General features: G+C 41.1%; 1 protein-coding gene across 1 annotated transcript in view; it reads right to left on the reverse strand.

The window, feature by feature from the left end:
• LOC119316387 (outer envelope protein 80, chloroplastic) overlaps positions 1 to 3,744 on the reverse strand; it is a 7,207-nt gene extending 3,463 nt beyond the window's left edge. Inside the window, exons 1-8 of the mRNA XM_037590705.1 lie at positions 3,102 to 3,744; positions 2,920 to 3,013; positions 2,163 to 2,245; positions 1,492 to 1,589; positions 1,313 to 1,382; positions 650 to 743; positions 483 to 564; positions 264 to 299 (exon numbers count right to left, since the gene is read on the reverse strand). Of these exons, the coding sequence (XP_037446602.1) occupies positions 264 to 299; positions 483 to 564; positions 650 to 743; positions 1,313 to 1,382; positions 1,492 to 1,589; positions 2,163 to 2,245; positions 2,920 to 3,013; positions 3,102 to 3,581 (1,037 nt within the window). The 5' untranslated portion in view covers positions 3,582 to 3,744. The remainder of the gene's footprint in view (positions 1 to 263; positions 300 to 482; positions 565 to 649; positions 744 to 1,312; positions 1,383 to 1,491; positions 1,590 to 2,162; positions 2,246 to 2,919; positions 3,014 to 3,101) is intronic.
• Between the last annotated feature and the right edge of the window lie 15,084 nt (positions 3,745 to 18,828).

The raw sequence follows: 18,828 nt of genomic DNA on the forward strand, positions 1-18,828 counted from the left end.
ATGGTGGGGCTTGAGAATAGCTCAACTCATGAGCACACGCCCCTTTCTAACTGATAATTTTTTAAGTAAGCCCATAGTTAATTATCCACAGGTTATATGTCAGGTTGCTTCTTGGACTTTTATTTTAGGAAGGCCCAAAGCCCAGTTCGAGCTTAAGAAACGTTATCTCTAAAATATTACCATGGCAATATTATTATATAATTAAAGAAAGTACATTCCATTCCAGAGAAAATAAGATGTTATTTACTGAAGAATGTACTGACCTGCCAATCAATCCAGAAAGAGGCCCATTTGTTATCCTGCACAAAAACAGCATGATATATGTTAAGCCTAAAATTTCAAATATAATTTGCATATAGGCTACATATGGTATTTGAAATCCAGTACATAACAAAGCACCTCAGCACCTTACTGGTTAAGAAACATACTTTATGAAAGCATACAATTCACTCAATTGGGTTCACTAAATAAACAGCACTAACCCACTCGAAATGCCACCACCAGCAGAGAAACCACCAGATTTGCGTTCGACAAGATTCATGACAAGATCCACTTTATTAGAATCTGCACAAGACCATAGATAAGAGCACAGGTACTTGAGAAAATGTAGACCAGCTTCAAGAAAATGGGAAGTATAAATTAGCTTCACCTCCCACGGGCTGCGGAATTATTGTGACATCCTCCATAATTCCCATAGTGAGTATTGTTTCAACATCTCTTTTCACTTGTGCTCTATTGTATGCCTATTTTCATCATTAATAAGACAGATAAGATGTCCGTTACAACATCAAGGCTACAGGACAGCAGTTTCAAATTGTCATCAAACCAAGCCTACATACACAAAAACTATACAAGCATGATCCGATTCCGACCATACTTGATATTATTGTTGACATCCTTCTAACAATAGTAGGCATTGGTCATGGTATTTGCATAGCAACTTCCACACCACACTAACAATACTTAAACGCACATCACCGTATCACCAAGTGTGAAATGAGAACTGTTCATAAAATCATTCCATGTAAAATTGTGCACCGAGGAAAATAAACATTCATGAATGTCATCAATAGGGATCTAAAGGACTGGAGTATCGACAGAGAACTAGCCATGGACAGGGGTGCGTGGAAGCTTGCTATCCATGTGCCAGAACCATGAGCGGTTGTGAGATCTTATGGGTTTCACCTCTAGCCTACCCCAACTTGTTTGGGACTAAAGGCTTTTGTTGTTGTTGTTGTTGTTGAATATCATCAATAGTGTGTCCAAAGTAGATTAAAACAAATACAGCAAGTAACTTCTAAAATGCTCTGACCTGACCCTTCTTGGTGGTAAGCTGCTGGAGTATGGTTTCTGGTTTTGTTTTTCCAGTAGTTGGTTCACCACTAGTGATAGAGATGGAAACAGAAAGAATATACAAATGATCAGAATAATACATGCCATAAAACAGTAATCAGCAGAGAGAATCTCACTAAGTCAAGCTATGATTCTCACGTTCTTCTGTCCAGAAAGCGAATATTGATATTATTAACCTCAGCTTCAGAAACTTGTAGCCTTAGAATTCCTCCAGAAAGGATCTCAGCATACGAAACCTGAAATCAAATCAAGCGCCTTCATTGATTTACCATTATAGCAATAAGATATTCTTTTACTTGCTAAAACTGTAAACGATGTTGCTTTTTACCAAAAAAAATGGTAGGCACCTAAATGCTTACCAGACACAACTAACAGGTTATCAACTCCCACACATTCACATTTTTCTCATGTCATGTTTCTAGTTTGTTACAATTAAAGAACATGTACAATCAAAAGCATAGCGACAATGAAGTTCTATATACATAGCAGGATTCAGGAAGTAACAAACAACACGGTAAAACAGAACTATGTTGTATGCCCAACCAATTCGGAACTGGTGACAGGTGAGATGTAAATGATGCAAGTGCATTAAAAAACCAGAAATTGACAACTCAAGTCTTGTGGTACTAGGCCTCTAGAAGGCCAAGAAGATATAAAGCATATTTACTTGTTCCTTAAGAGAAGCGCAGCAGATGCCTATTGTTCAGCAATCTTCTCAAAAAAATTCCAACACATCACCAAATAGAAGAAAACAAAATATTATGCACAATGGTAGAACATGGATTATACTAATTATTTTTCCCACCTACCATGCCAGTAAGACCGCGCTCCTGATACCATCCATTAATGGACTTAATCACTTGATCTAAATGTCTTATGTTGATTATTTTACCTGCATAATGTAACACAAAACACAGGTCTCAAGAACAAATCTTAGAAGCTAATAAAAGTAGACTAAGATTAAAAAAACATTTCTCTTTCTTCTAAAGAAATAAAATTTGAAGAAGCATGCAGGAGAAACTACATGTTCTGTTAAAGAAGAAATATACACCCCAAATTCAAGTGGAGAGGACTTGAACCAAAGTTGGAGAATTGTACACCCACTCCCCCACCAAACTGAGGTCCGCTCAGTTCCTAATTCAGTAGTTTTACATCATTTCTCTATAAAGAAAGGATACCGAGAGATTATGTCACTGTAGATGGACCTATTTTTACCATAGATTTCTATGCAGTGTGGAAAAACAGGTCTTACGATTAGAACTAAACCAAGAAAAAGAACCATGTGAATCCACATAAAAGGCATGCTTCAATTGCTGCACAGTTCAATCTAGTGGTATCATAATAGGACCAAAAACTCAAAAAAGGTGATAAAATATGTGCGGTGGTGGTAATTCTCTTATGCATTCTAGATATTTCTGTGCCAGACAAATTTACATACTTAAATGACCTAAAGCTAACATGCAGTGTTGGTTCATGTAGCACTGTGCAAAGTAAATCAACACACTTAGTTACACAAATGAATAACCATATCTAACGTAACAGACTCTTAAACATGAGAACAAGTACCATGGTGGTCGCGAAATGAGTCATCTAGGAACTTGGAAGGCAGCATGTTGGCACCCTCACAGACCAGCCCGTGGAAGTCCTGGTTCGGCTCCACCTAAACAACAGAACATCCCGAATGTCGCAACCTTCAACTCCAAAAATAAGCCATGGGAAAGGGATTGGGGAACAGGCAAAATCCTGACCTCAAAGACGAGGCGAATGCCGTCGCGGGTGTCGACGGCAACGGGCATGCAGGAGCGGAAGAGGCCGCTCTCCACCACGCGGTGCACATCCTCCTGCACCTCCCTCACCGTAAGCGCCGCGTTGGGGCGGCACGCTCGCAGGGCCCCGGCGGCCGCCTCCTCCAGCTCGGGCCTCTCCAGGGGCTCCCCGTCCTTTCCGCGCACCGCCACCTCGCTGATTAGAACCCGCTCCTCGCCCCCGGCCCCGCCGCTGTCCTTCCCGTGCCTCCGCGGCAACGGCGCGGCCGGCGTCTCGGCCCGCGCGGCTGGGACGCGGGGGAACGAAGCGGCGACGCGGCGGGCCGCGGCGTCGATGGCCCGGCCGATGTGCGCGAACGGGGGTAGCGCGGCGGAGAGCAGGGCATGCGCCGGGGCCGGGGAGGCGCGCGGGAGCTTGACGCCGGAGGAGATGAAGCGGACGCCGTCTCGACGAGGCCCCATGGCCGCCGCGCCGGACGTGTGGACTACGGTGGCGGGGTTCGGCGGTGGGATAGGGTTTAGGGTTTTGGTGACGAGGCGGGGGAGGCCGCGAGGGTTTCACCCGCCATGGCTGATCGGGGGACGGAGGCGTAGTGGCGGCGACTGGCGAGCTGTGCTCCGGAGTGGACGGCTTGCTGATGGTGCAACGGCAGCCGTTCGATGTCCTCCTGTGATCCGTTCGGTGAAGCCTGTGCGTGCATCTGATCCGTTGGCTGTTTTTTTTTAAATAAACATGTACTTTATTTATTAGAAACAATTGTTACATCGTCAATAAGTAAATGTACAATGTCCCTCACAGGCTCCTCAAACCAGTCAATAATAACTGAAAATTTCGCTAGCCTAGCAATTTCATGAGCCACCTTATTTGCTTCCCTATTGCAATGTTCAAATCTAACAAGCGGAAAATCACAAGCTATGAAATACTCCCTCCGTTCTAAAATAGATGACTCAACTTTACATTAACTTTGTACTAAACTTAGTAGAAAGTTAAGTCATCTATTTTGGAACGGAGGGAGTAGCAATCATTGAACACTGCCGCCACCGCTCCGTCGAATGTCCTCCATTTTCCATTATTACAATCACCTCCATATTGTTAGAATTAACGACAAGACGATTGCAACCCGCCTTTTGTGCAAGGAATAGGCCGAATCTAAGAGCCAAAGCTTCTGTTGTTAATATGTCAACACACCACTCAATCTTTCAGTTTTCACCAACAATGATCTTCCATTATCATCTCTGAGAACAGCTCCAGTTGTGCCCCTAAGTAAATCATGGTCATAAGAGGTATCAACATTAAGGTTAACAAAACCCATAGGAGGTCTTGCCCATCCTCCCGATCCTCCTGATTTAGTAGTTGCCTTAGGGGAGTGTGCATTAACATAGTTAGCTATTATAGCCCGGGCACCCATGGAAATTTGGTTTGCATCTTGAAATTTTCCTTCATGAACCAGTTTGCGTCTATCCCACCATAAGTACCAGGCTGTAACACTGATCGATTCACGTGCTTTTGAAGAATCCATTATCGCTAATTCTTGTTCTGGCATAAGTAGTAAGAATTCCAAAAACGTCTCTCCCGCACGATCAGTAGCACAAGTTTTATTGATCATCTCATGTAATCCTAACTTGCCCCATATCTTTTTTGCCTTTTGACAGCCTCCTTCGAGCATGATGGGCAATTGGGCGATACTTTCATGTGCCTATTCGTAAGCGTAACACGGCATGGGAGGTTCCATGCAAGATACGCCAGATGAAAATTTTAACCTTTGCCGAACAAGATAATTTCCAAACCTTACCCCAAATAGGATTAGCCTTGATTCTTCCCATGCCATCAGCATGTTGCAAATTTGTTCCATGTTGCTTGTTCCATTCCTCCAAATAAGCTGACCATACAGTGAAAACACCATTTTTTGTATAACTCCAAGCAATGAAATCCGACATATTATGCATTGGGAGGGGAATTGCGAGCATCCTTTGAGCATCAATTGGCCACAACGTTTGATTCACCAAATCTTCATCCCAAGAATTCGTGATTGGATCAATGAGATCAGAAACCTTGACAGAAGGTGCCCCCTTCTCGGAGTAATGACCCTCCTACTCGCACCGTTCAGGATCCATGCATCTCTCCAAATATCAATATTTTGTCCATTTTCAACCCGTCAGATATAACCATTTTTAAGCGAGTTTACTCCCGCCACAATACTTTGCCAAGTAAAAGAGGAGCCCTTTCTTTTTTTTGCATTCATTAAATCCCCTTTGGGAAATATTTAGCCCTCAAACTCGATGCACATAAGGACTCGGGATTATCAATCAGGCGCCATGCCTGTTTAGCTAACAAAGCCAAGTTGAAACAATGTAACAATCACTTTTGTCCATACCCACATTAGCAGGTAAACCCAAATATTTATCATTAAGTGCTTCAGTCATAATATTCAGAATTGTACAAATTTGCGCTTTATCTTCCACCTTTGTATTGGGACTAAAGAAAATACTGGACTTTTCAACACTAACCATTTGCCCCGACAATATAGATCCAAAACTGATTTCAAAGCCTCCGCATTCATAGCATTTGCTTTCATAAGGATCAGAGAATCATCTGCAAAGAGAAGGTTCAAAACCGACGGTGCGTCTCTACCAACCTTTATTCCAGAAATATTTCCATTCTCCTCCGCTTTTGCTAAAAGGGCAGTCAGTCCCTCCGTACATAACAAGAATAAGTATGGAGATAGAGGATCTCCTTGCCTCAATCCTCTAGTGGGTTTAAAACTCTCAGTTTCTTTCGTATTAAAACGAACACGGTATTCCACAGAGGATACACATTGCATAATAAGATTTACCCAGTTCTCTTGGAAACCTAGTTTGAGCATAATTTCCTTTAGAAAAAGACCACTCTACCCTGTCATACGCTCTGTGCGTGTCCAATTTGATTGCGCATATGCCCTCTTTACCATTCTTTTTTTTCTCTTAATTGTATGGAAGCATTCATATGCCACTAGAATATTATCAGTAATCATACGTTCGGGCACAAATGCACTCTGGGTCATGCTAATGATTTCTGAAAGGATTATCTTCATGCGCGCCGCAATCATTTTTGAGATCACTTTATATACCACATTGCATAGACTTATAGGTCTGAATTGAGTTACCTTGTCTGGGGAATTAACCTTTGGGATCATTACTATTGCAGTATCATTCCAGCCCTCAGGTATCGAGCAAGTGTTTACCGCCTGGAGTACCTCTTTTGTCATGTCATCCCCCAACATAGGCCAAAATCTTTTATAAAAAATGGCGTGCAGACCATCCGGCCCAGGTGCTTTTAAATCTCCAATATCAAAGAGGGCCTTTCATACATCATCTTCTGTATAAGGGGCTAGAAGGGCCTTATTCATTTCATCAGTCACTTTCCTTTTGACAAGGGATGTAACCTCCGGATTCGGTTGAACCACTTCTGATTTGAAAAGGTTTGAAAAATACCCCAAAATGTGTTTTTTCATCTTCGTGTCTTGTACCTAGACACCATTCTCATCAATTAATTTTTTGATCTGGTTTCTCTTCTTTCTCGTCGTTGCCGCATTATGGAAAAAAGAAGTATTACAATCCCCATGTAATAGCCAGTTTGCACGACCCCGTTGTAGCCAGTATATCTCTTCTTGTTCCAAAAGATTTTCAATAAGGACTAGGGTCTCCTTTTGTCGCGCTTGAGTTTCCACATTCATAGGGCCCCTTTGCATTTTTTCTAGATTTTTTTGAGTTTTTAATTCTATTTTTTGACCCCTTAGTATATCACGATGCCAGGTATGCAAATCCGCGTGCATCGCCCTGGTACGTTCAGCGAGAGACGGTCCAATGCCTAACATCTTTGCTTTTTCCCATGATGTACGTACTATTTCTATGACTCTCTCTTCTTTGAGCCAACGAGCTTCAAACTGTTTTACTCGTCCTCCAGATTGATTAAACATGTTACAATCATAATATTCTGTATCCAAGACAAGGGGTCGGTGATTAGAGTGGACATGTTCTTCATTTATGATTGCAGCCCGTGGGAATACCAACTATACATTGCTCTATCAAAAAGAATTATGTGAAAACTGCTTTGTGTGATTTAGGAGCTCGTGTTAGTGTTATGCCTTTCTCTTTATATAAAAGACTTCATTTGAATAAACTCAAACCTACTGAAATATCTTTGCAAATGGCTGACAAATCAACTGCCATACCTATCGGTATCTGTGACGATGTGCCCATTGTTGTTGCTAATGTTACTATTTTGACTGACTTTGTTATACTTGAAATGCCCGAGGACGACAAGGTGACACATGCAAATTTAGTTAGAACGACATGGTAATACCGCATATAGGTAGGTATGGTGGACTCATCTGGAATAACTTGGGTTTTAGGATTTTGATGCACAAGCAGTATTTCCGCTTAGTACAGGCGAAGGCTAGCAAATAGGTTGGGAAGTGGCCAACTAGAGAGCGAAAACGGTCATGAACATGCATTATGCATAATGAACATTGGATACTAGCATGAGTAGGATATGAACACCATGAACGTAAATATCATAGAGGCTATGTTGTTTTGATTCGACTACATGCATGAACATGTGCCAAGTCAAGTCACTCGAACATTCAGAGGAGGATACCATATCATCATACTACATCACAATCATTTTAACGCAAAGTTGACATCCAAGATAAATCATTATCCACTCCTAGCTACTTGAGCATGGCATTAGAAACTATAATCACTAATTATAATTGCAAACATGTTCGATCATAATATGTTGAATTATGGATACTAGGTTAAACATATTTACAAAAACAGAACAAGTTGAGTTCATACCCGTTTCTCTCTACCACAGCCAGTTCACCAAATGTCGTCATTATTGCTTTTCACTTGCACGACCGAACGATTTAAAAATAATAATAGTGCAAGAGTGCCATGGACTAAGCTGGAGTCTGCAAACATTTTATTCAAAGGAGAAGACAATGTAATTTGGGCTCCTCGTTAGATCAACAATAGTGCATATGAGAGTCACTCAACATTTTCATCGTGGTCTTCTCCTTGGTATGACTCAACAAACGGAAAAGAAATTCAGAAAAACGCATTGAAATATTTTTGGAGTTTTAGTTTTTCTAGAAGAAAGCAAATTAAAGAAGGAAAAATTAAAAATGAGAAAAACTATTTACACGGGAAAGCTCCCAACAAGCAAGAAGAAGAATTGAGAAATATTTCTGGGTTTTCTTTTAATATTACAACTAATTAAACTAAAAAGAAAGATCGAAAAGAAGTAGGAAGTATTTTTGGATTTTCTCAAAGTTTTTAAAACACACAAGAAGAAAGCGAGAAAATAAATCTAGCATGGATAGTACAATGAAAAAGTGTGGACATCGACAACTGGAATGAAATGTGTGAACATGAATGTAATGTCGATGAAAATACGTACTCCCCCAAGCTTAGGCTTTTAGCCTAACTTGGTAATCACCACTCATAGTAGCCATCAGGTCCTATGTTGAAGTGTTATGGAGCGGGTACCTAAGCATCCCACTCCCGAGGCTCCTCCTCAGTCGCTGCCTGGTTGTTCCGGTAGGCAGCGATGTCTTCTGGCATGATCCTGTATTCGCCCCTGACAATAGAATCAAACAAGCAGGTGCAGGCAACGGGACAATATCACAAGTATCCTCACTGAAAACCAGGTTGTAAGGAATTGGAATAGCAGTGTTCTCGCCATCAATAAATTGATGAGCTGCCATAACATGGTGATCTAAATAAACCTTGGTTAAACGGTAATCATGCTGGCGAATTTGAATGTTAAAATGGCTCGCTAAACGAGTCGCATAAATACCGCCATGAATTTTACCCTTGGATCTGTTAAGGTGAAGGCGACGTGTCACAATAACTCCTAAGCTGTAAGTGTTATTGCCGTAAAGTGTGCGGTGCAAGACAGCAAAATCGGGGGCACTAAGTGCACCAACCTTCTCTCTAGCAAGTAAACACTTTCGCAATGAATAGAGTAAAATAATGCACTAAAGGAAACTACAAGCTAGTAGCGGTGACACTCGACACCCCTCTCTCATCTCCCACTGACAGAGTGCGATAAAAGCCCTCAAACTCTGTAGGCCTAGGCTCTCTTATTTCCCCTTCAGAAGGGATCAAGCATATATCACAAAATTCAGTAAGTGGTATCTGATAGGGTTCAACATATAAATTAAATCGCACCTCTGGGGGGTTATTCCTACTTATGAAATTAAAACTTTGCACAAAGGAATTTGTAAGGGGATGATATTGTTCACACTCAGCTGCGATGAAGTCGGTGAGGCCAGCATTGGCAGCAAATTGTGCGAACTCTTGACGGATTCTAGCTCCATCCATGAAGGGGTTATCTGGCCATTCACATGGCCGCACTTCCACCATTCTCCGAGTTTGGAGGTCACTATGCGATGATTCACCCACAACTCCCTTGGAGTTCTTCTTGGAAGCAAACTTCCTAAAGAAACTCATCCTATTCCTATGAACAAAATTCTGAAATTTTTAGTCCACAAAATTTTTCTCAACCAAACTTCACAAGATTGATAGCAACTACTCATAAGCATGCATGGAGGCCATATTGAGCATTCAAACTACTTAGAACTCTAAGAATTCAACATGCAAGCTCATCTACAACAACACTAATAGTAGTTAATTATTCAAAATATAAACCACTAAAGCAAACACTAATTGGACCAATGGAGGAGTCACATACCAAGTAGCAATCCCCCCCCAAAACAGTTTCAGAAACGGATTCGAGCAAAGAGATCGAAAATTGTGGATTTGAGAGCAAGAACACAAGAGAGAGAGAGCAATGGTGAATTTTTTCTAGAGGTAGGTGATGACATGGGCTAAAGAGATAAGTGAGAGGGCCCACGTGGGGACCACAAAAGGATGGCAATGGGTAGGGTATGGGACGGGTAGAGCAATACCATACCCATACCCATGTAGTTAATGGGTTTAAAATTCTACCCATACCCGTACCCATGGGTACGAAACTTTACCCGTACCCATACCCATTGGGTACCCAACAGGTAGATCCAATAGTACACATGTTATTCGCAATATTACATTCATCTATAACACATTTGACAAAAATATTGATCTCAACTCAACTATAGATAGATGAGTACATTACAATTATTTCAATTCTAATAAAAAATTGATGACAATTTTAACATAGCTTAACAAGCTCACGACACAACTTTAACATAGGTATACTTGTTAAATCACGGGTAAGGTTCACATGTTAGTATAAACGGGTAGGGTATGGGTATATCCATGGGTAAAAGGCTATACCCATGCCCTACCCATGACTTAACGGGTAGGGTATGGGTACTACCCGTGGGTATAGAATTGTGCCCATATCCTACCCATGCGGGTACGGTACCCGCGGGTACCCATACCCATGGGTAAAATTGCCATCCTTACAACCCACCAGGGCGCGCCTGGGGTTGCTGGCGTGCCCAGGTGGGTTGTGCCCACATGGTGCACCCTCCTCTGATGTTATTTGCACCAAAAATTCTTAAATATTCATAAAAAAACCGTATAAAATTTCCAGGACATTGTGAGAACTTTTATTTTGGGTCATTTTTTTATTTGCACGGAAAATCCAGAAAACAGGATAAATATGGCATTTTATTTTATTTAGTAAGAAAAACAGAAAATAAAAGGTAAGGACAGAAAGTTGTGTCTACTAGATTCATTGACGTCATACCTCCCAAAAGTGATCCATTAATAAGGTTGATCAAGTCTTATTAACAACCACCTTCGATTAGCATGAAACCGAAGAACTTTCGTAAAACTAAGTTACCTCAACGGGGATATGCATGTCCCCAACAATAAGTATATCATATTTATTTTTGGCAGTAGGTAGAGGTATTTGAAAACTTCCAATAGTGAGTGTCGGAGATTTTTCAATAACATTTATACCATTCACTTGAAATTGTTTCTTCGAAAAGTGCACCGTATGCTCATTACCATTGATATGAAAAGTGACCTTGCTTTTATTGCAATCAATAACAACCCCTGCAGTATTCAAAAAGGGTCTACCAAGGATAATCGACATGTTGTCGTCCTCGGGCATCTCAAGTATAACAAAGTCTGTTAAGATAGTAACATTTGCAACAACAACAGGCACATCCTCACAAATACCGATAGATATGGCAATTGATTTGTCAGCCATTTGCAATGATATCTCAGTAGGTGTGAGTTTTTTTGACTATATAGGTGTGAGTTTATTCAAATCAGGTCTTTTGTATAAAGAGAAAGGCATAACACTAACACCAGCTCCTACATCACACAAAGCAGTTTTCACATATTTTCTTTTTATGGAGCATGGTATAGTTGGTATCCCTGGATCTCCAAGTTTTTTAGGTACTCCATCCTTAAAATAATAATTAGCAAGCATTGTGGATATTTCAGCTTCCGGTATTTTTCTCTTATTGGTTATGATGTCTTTCATGTACTTTGCATAAGGGGCCATCTTTAAAATATCAGTCAAGCGGGTATGCAAAAAGATTGGCCTAATCATTTCAGCAAAGCGTTCAAATTCCTCATCATCTTTTTTCTCAGTTGATTTAGGTGGAAAGGGCATAGGCTTTTGAACCCATGGTTCTCTTTCCTTACCATATTTCCTAGCAACAAAGTCTCTTTTATCGTATCTTTTATTCTTGGGTTGTGGGTTATCAAGATCAACATCTAGTTCTATTTCAACATCATTATCTGGTTCCTTATTATTTGTTTGAGTGTCTTCATGAACCTCATCATTATCTTTTTCATTATCACTAGGTGAGTGTTCATTACCAGATTGAGTTTTAGCATCAGAAATAAAAATATCATTATTAGCTTCAGGAGCTTTTCCTATCTCAGGTTAACTAGAGGTATGCAAAGTCCTATCATTTTTATTTTTATTTTTTAGAAGAACTAGGTGCATCAGTGTTGATTCTTTTTGGGTGTCCCTCGGGATAAAGTGGTTCCTGAGTCATTTTACCTCATGTAGTTGCTACTTTAACAGCAAAGTCCTTTATATTATTGTTCATTTCATCAAGCAATTCTCTTTGAGATTTAGAAACTTGTTCGAGTTGAGTTTGAACCATAGAGGCATGTTTTCGTACACCTCTAACATTATTTGAGATTCTAAATAACAAGTCACTCAAGCGAGCAATCTGAAGGAAATATGCCCTAGAGGCAATAATAAAGTTATTATTTATTTCCTTATTTCATGATAAATGTTTATTATTCATGCTAGAATTGTATTAACTGGAAACATGATACATGTGTGAATACATAGACAAACAGAGTGTCACTAGTATGCCTCTACTTGACTAGCTCGTTGATCAAAGATGGTTATGTTTCCTAGCCATAGACATGAGTTGTCATTTGATTAACGGGATCACATCATTAGGAGAATGATGTGATTGACTTGACCCATTCCGTTAGCTTAGCACTCGATCGTTTAGTATGTTGCTATTGCTTTCTTCATGACTTATACATGTTCCTATGACTGAGATTATGCAACTCCCGTTTACCGGAGGAACACTTTGTGTGCTACCAAACGTCACAACGTAACTGGGTGATTACGAAGGTGCTCTACAGGTGTCTCCAAAGGTACTTGTTGGGTTGGCGTATTTCGAGATTAGGATTTGTCACTCCGATTGTCGGAGAGGTATCTCTGGGCCCACTCGGTAATGCACATCATTATAAGCCTTGCAAGCATTGCAACTAATGAGTTAGTTGCGGGATGATGTATTACAGAACGAGTAAAGAGACTTGCCGGTAACGAGATTGAACTAGGTATTGAGATACCGACGATCGAATCTCGGGCAAGTAACATACCGATGACAAAGGGAACAACATATGTTGTTATGCGGTCTGACCGATAAAGATCTTCGTAGAACATGTGGGAGCCAATATGAGCATCCAGGTTCCGCTATTGGTTATTGACCGGAGACATGTCTCGGTCATGTCTACATTGTTCTCGAACCCGTAGGGTCTGCACGCTTAAAGTTTCGATGACGGTTATATTATGAGTTTATGTGTTTTGATGTACCGAAGGAGTTTGGAGTCTCGGATAAGATCGGGAACATGACGAGGAGTCTCAAAATGGTCGAGACGTAAAGATCGATATATTGGACGACTATATTCGGACATCGGAATGGTTCCGAGTTATTCGGGTATTTTCGGGAGTACCAGAGAGTTACGGGAATTCGTATTGGGCCTTAATGGGCCATATGGGAAAGGAGAGAAAGGCCTCAAAGGGTGGCCGCACCCCTCCCCATGGGCTGGTCTGAATTGGACTAGGGAGGGGGGCGCACCCTTCCTTCCTTCTCCTTTTCCCTTCCCTTTCCTTCCCTCCTACTCCTACTACTTGGAAGGGCTCCTAGTTCTACTAGGAAAAGGGGAATCCTACTCCCGGTGGGAGTAGGACTCCCCTAGGGCGCGCCATAGAGAGGGCCGCCCCCCCTCCTCCACTCCTTTATATACGGGGGCAGGGGGCACCCCAAAGACACAACAATTGATCTGTTTGATCTTTTAGCCGTGTGCGGTGCCCCCCTCCACCATAGTCCACCTCGATAATACTGTAGCGGTGCTTAGGCGAAGCCCTGCGTCGGTAGAACATCATCATCGTCACCACGCCGTCGTGCAGACGAAACTCTCCCTCAACACTCGGCTGGATCGGAGTTCGAGGGACGTCATCAGGCTGAACGTGTGCTGAACTCAGAGGTGCCGTGTGTTCGGTACTTGGATCGGTCGGATCGTGAAGACGTACAACTACATCAACCGTGTTGTACTAACGCTTCCGCTTTCGGTCTACGAGGGTACGTGGACAACACTCTCCCCTCTCGTTGGTATGCATCACCATGATCTTGCGTGTGCGTAGGATTTTTTTTTGAAATTACTATGTTACCCAACAGTGGCATCCGAGCCAGGTTTTATGCGTTGATGTTATATGCACGAGTACAACACAAGTGAGTTGTGGGCGATATAAGTCATACTGCTTACCAGCATGTCATACTTTGGTTCGGTGGTATTGTTGGATGAAGCGGCCCGGACCGACATTACGCGTACGCTTACGCGAGATTGGTTCTACCGACATGCTTTGCACATAGGTGGCTGGCGGGTGTTAGTTTCTCCAACTTTAGTTGAACCGAGTGTGGCTACGCCCGGTCCTTGCGAAGGTTAAAACAACACCAGCTTGACAAACTATCGTTGTGGTTTTGATGCGTAGGTAAGAACGATTCTTGCTAAGCCCGTAGCAACCACGTAAAACTTGCAACAATAAAGTAGAGGACGTCTAACTTGTTTTTGCAGGGCATGTTGTGATGTGATATGGTCAAGACATGATGATATATTTTATTGTATGAGATGATCATGTTTTGTAACCAAGTTATCGGCAACTGGCAGGAGCCATATGGTTGTCGCTTTATTGTATGCAATCAATCGCCCTGTAATGCTTTACTTTATCACTAAGCAGTAGCGATAGTCGTAGAAGCATAAGATTGGCGAGACGACAGCGATGCTACGATGGAGATCAAGGTGTCGCGCCGGTGACGATGGTGATCACGACGGTGCTTCGGAGATGGAGATCACAAGCACAAGATGATGATGGCCATATCATATCACTTATATTGATTGCATGTGATGTTTATCTTTTTATGCATCTTATCTTGCTTTGATTGACGGTAGCATTATAAGATGATCTCTCACTAAATTTCAAGATAAAAGTGTTCTCCCTGAGTATGCACCATTGCCAAAGTTTGTCGTGCCCAGACACCACGTGATGATCGGGTGTGATAAGCTTTACGTCCATCTACAACGGGTGCAAGCCAGTTTTGCACACGCAGAATACTCAGGTTAAACTTGACGAGCCTAGCATATGCAGATATGGCCTCGGAACACTGAGACCGAAAGGTCGAGCGTGAATCATATAGTAGATATGATCAACATAGTGATGTTCACCATTGAAAACTACTCCATTTCATGTGATGATCGGTTATGGTTTAGTTGATTTGGATCACGTGATCACTTAGAGGATTAGATGGACGTCTTTCTAAGTGGGAGTTCTTAAGTAATATGATTAATTGAACTTAAATTTATCATGAACTTAGTCCTGGTAGTATTAGCATATCTATGTTGTAGATCAATAGCTCGCGTTGTTGCTTCCCTATGTTTTATTTTTGATATGTTCCTAGAGAAAACTAAGTTGAAAGATGTTAGTAGCAATGATGCGGATTGGATCCGTGATCTGAGGTTTATCCTCATTGCTGCACAGAAGAATTACATCCTTAATGCACCGCTAGGTGACAGACCTATTGCAGGAGCAGATGCAGACATTATGAATGTTTGGCTAGCTCAATATGATGACTACTTGATAGTTTAGTGCACCATGCTTAACGGCTTAGAAGCGGGACTTCAAAAACGTTTTGAACGTCATGGACCATATGAGATGTTCTAGGAGTTGAAGTTAATATTTCAAGCAAATACCCGAGTTGAGAGATATGAAGTCTCCAACAAGTTCTATAGCCAAAAGATGGAGGAGAATCGCTCAACTAGTGAGCATGTGCTCAGATTGTCTGAGTACTACAATCGCTTGAATCAAGTGGGAGTTAATATTCCAGATAAGGTAGTGATTGACAGAATTCTCTAGTCACCATCACCAAGTTAGTAGAACTTCGTGATGAACTATAGTATGCAAGGGATGACGAAAACGAATCCCGAGCTTTTCATGATGATGAAATCGATGAAGGTAGAAATCAAGAAAGAGCATCAAGTGTTGATGGTTGACAAGATCACTAGTTTCAAGAAAATGGCAAAAGGAAGAAGGGGAACTTCAAGAAGAACGGCAAGCAAGTTGCTGCTCAAGTAAACAAGCCCAAGTCTGGACCTAAGCCTGAGACTGAGTGCTTCTACTGCAAAGGGACTGGTCACTGGAAGCGGAACTGCCCCAAGTAATTGGCGGATAAGAAGGATGGCAAAGTGAACATAGGTATATTTGATATACATGTTATTGATGTGTACTTTACTAGTGTTTATAGCAACCCCTCAATATTTGATAATAGTTCAGTTGCTAAGAGTAGTAACTCGAAACGGGAGTTGCAGAATGAACAGAAACTAGTTAAGGGTGAAGTGATGATGTGTGTTGGAAGTAGTTCCAAGATTGATATGATCATCATCGCACACTCCCTATACTTTCGAGATTAGTGTTGAACCTAAATAAGTGTTATTTGGTGTTTGCGTTGAGCATGAATATGATTTGATCATGTTTATTGTAATACGATTATTCATTTAAAGTTAGAGAATAATTGTTGTTATGTTTACATTTATAAAACCTTCAATGGTCATACACCCAATGAAAAAAGTTTGTCGGATCTCAATCATAGTTATACACATATTCATAATATTGAAGCCAAAAGATGCAAAGTTAATAATGATAGTGAAACTTATTTGTGGCACTACCGTTTAGGTCATATTGGTGTAAAGCGCATGAAGAAACTCAATGCTGATGGGATTTTGGAATCACTTGATTATGAATCACTTGATGCTTGTGAACCATGCCTTATGGGCAAGATGACTAAGACTCCGTTCTCCGGAACAATGGAGCGAGCAACTGACTTATTGGAAATAATACATACTGGTGTATGTGATCCGATGAGTGTTGAGGTTCGCCGCGGGCATCGTTATTTTCTGACCTTCACAGATGATTTGAGCAGATATGGGTATATCTACTTGATGAAACATAAGTCTGAAACATTTGAAAAGTTCAAAGAATTTCAGAGTGAAGTGGAAAATCATCGTGACAAGAAATAAAGTTTCTACGATCTGATCGCGGAGACGAATATTTGAGTTACGAGTTTGGTCTTCAATTAAAACAATGTGGAATAGTTTCACAAATTCGTGCCACCTGGAACACCACACCATAATGGTGTGTCTGAACGTCATAACCGTACTTTATTGGATATTGTGCAATCTATGATGTTTCTTACCAATTTACCACTACCGTTTTGGGGTTATGCATTAGAGACAGCTGCATTCACATTAAAAAGGGCACCATCTAAATCTGTTGAGACGACACCGTATGAACTGTGGTTTAGCAAGAAACCTAAGCTGTCGTTTCTTAAAGTTTGGGGCGGCGATGCTTATGTGAAAAAGTTTCAAACTCATAAGCTCGAACCCAAATCGGAGAAGTGCATCTTCATAGGATATCCAAACGAAATTGTTGGGTACACCTTCTATCACAGATCCGAAGGCAAATTTGTTGCTGAGAATAGATCCTTTCTAGAGAAGGAGTTTCTCTCGAAAGAAGTGAGTGGGAGGAAAGTAGAACTTGATGAGGTAACTGTACCTGCTCCCTTATTGGAAAGTAGTTCATCACAGAAATCTGTTCCTGTGACTACTACACCAATTAGTGAGGAAGCTAATGATGATGGTCATGTAACTTTAGATCAAGTTACTACCGAACCTCGTAGGTCAACCAGAGTGAGATCCGCACCAGAGTGGTACGGTAATCCTGTTCTGGAGGTCATGACCATAACGAACCTACGAACTATGAGGAAGCGATGATGAGCCCAGATTCCGTAAAATGGCTTGAGGCCATGAAATCTGAGATGGGATCCATGTATGAGAACAAAGTATGGACTGTGATTGACTTGCCCAATGATCGGTGAGCCATTGAGATTAAATGGATCTTCAAGAGGAAGACGAATGCTGATAGTAGTGTTACTATCTACAAAGCTAGAATTGTCGCAAAAGGTTTTCGACAAGTTCAAGGTGTTGACTACGATGAGATTTTCTCACCCGTAGCGATGCTTAAGTCTGTCTGAATCATGTTAGCAATTGCCGCATTTTATGATTACGAAATTTGGCAAATGGATGTAAAGACTACATTCCTGAATGGATTTCTGGAAGAAGAGTTGTATATGATGCAACTTGAAGGTTTTATCGATCCAAAGGATGATGACAAAATGTGCAAGCTCCAGCGATCCATCTATGGACTGGTGCAAGCATCTCGGATTTGGAATATACACTTTGATGAGTTGATCAAAGCATATAGTTTTATACAGACTTGTGGTGAAGCCTGTATTTACAAGAAAGTGAATGGGAGCACTACAACATTTCTGATAAGTATATGTGAATGACATATTGTTGATCGGAAATAATGTAGAATTATTCTACAAAGCATAAAGGAGTGTTTGAAAGGAGTTTTTCAAAGAAAGACCTCGGTGAAGCTGCTTACATATTGAGCATCAAGATCTATAGAGATAGATCAAGATGCTTGATAAGTTTTTTCAACGAGTACATACCTTGACAAGATTTTGAAGTAGTTCAAAATGGAACAATCAAAGAAAGAGTTCTTGCCTGTGTTACAAGGTGTGAAATTGAGTAAGACTCAAAGCCCGACCATGGTAGAAGATAGAAAGAGAATGAAAGTCATTCCCTATGCCTCAGTCATAGGTTCTATAAAATATGCCATGCTGTGTACCAGAACTATTGTATACCCTACACTGAGTTTAGCAAGGGAGTACAATAGTGATCTAGGAGTAGATCACTGGACAGCGGTCAAAATTATCCTTAGTGGAATAAGGATATGTTTCTCGATTATGGAGGTGACAAAAAAAGGTTCATCGTAAAGGGTTACGTCAATGCAAGTTTTGACACTGATCCAGGCGACTCTAAGTCTCAATCTAGA

The sequence above is a fragment of the Triticum dicoccoides genome, chromosome 6A (genome assembly GCF_002162155.2).
Source record: "Triticum dicoccoides isolate Atlit2015 ecotype Zavitan chromosome 6A, WEW_v2.0, whole genome shotgun sequence".
Classification (NCBI taxonomy): domain Eukaryota; kingdom Viridiplantae; phylum Streptophyta; class Magnoliopsida; order Poales; family Poaceae; genus Triticum; species Triticum dicoccoides.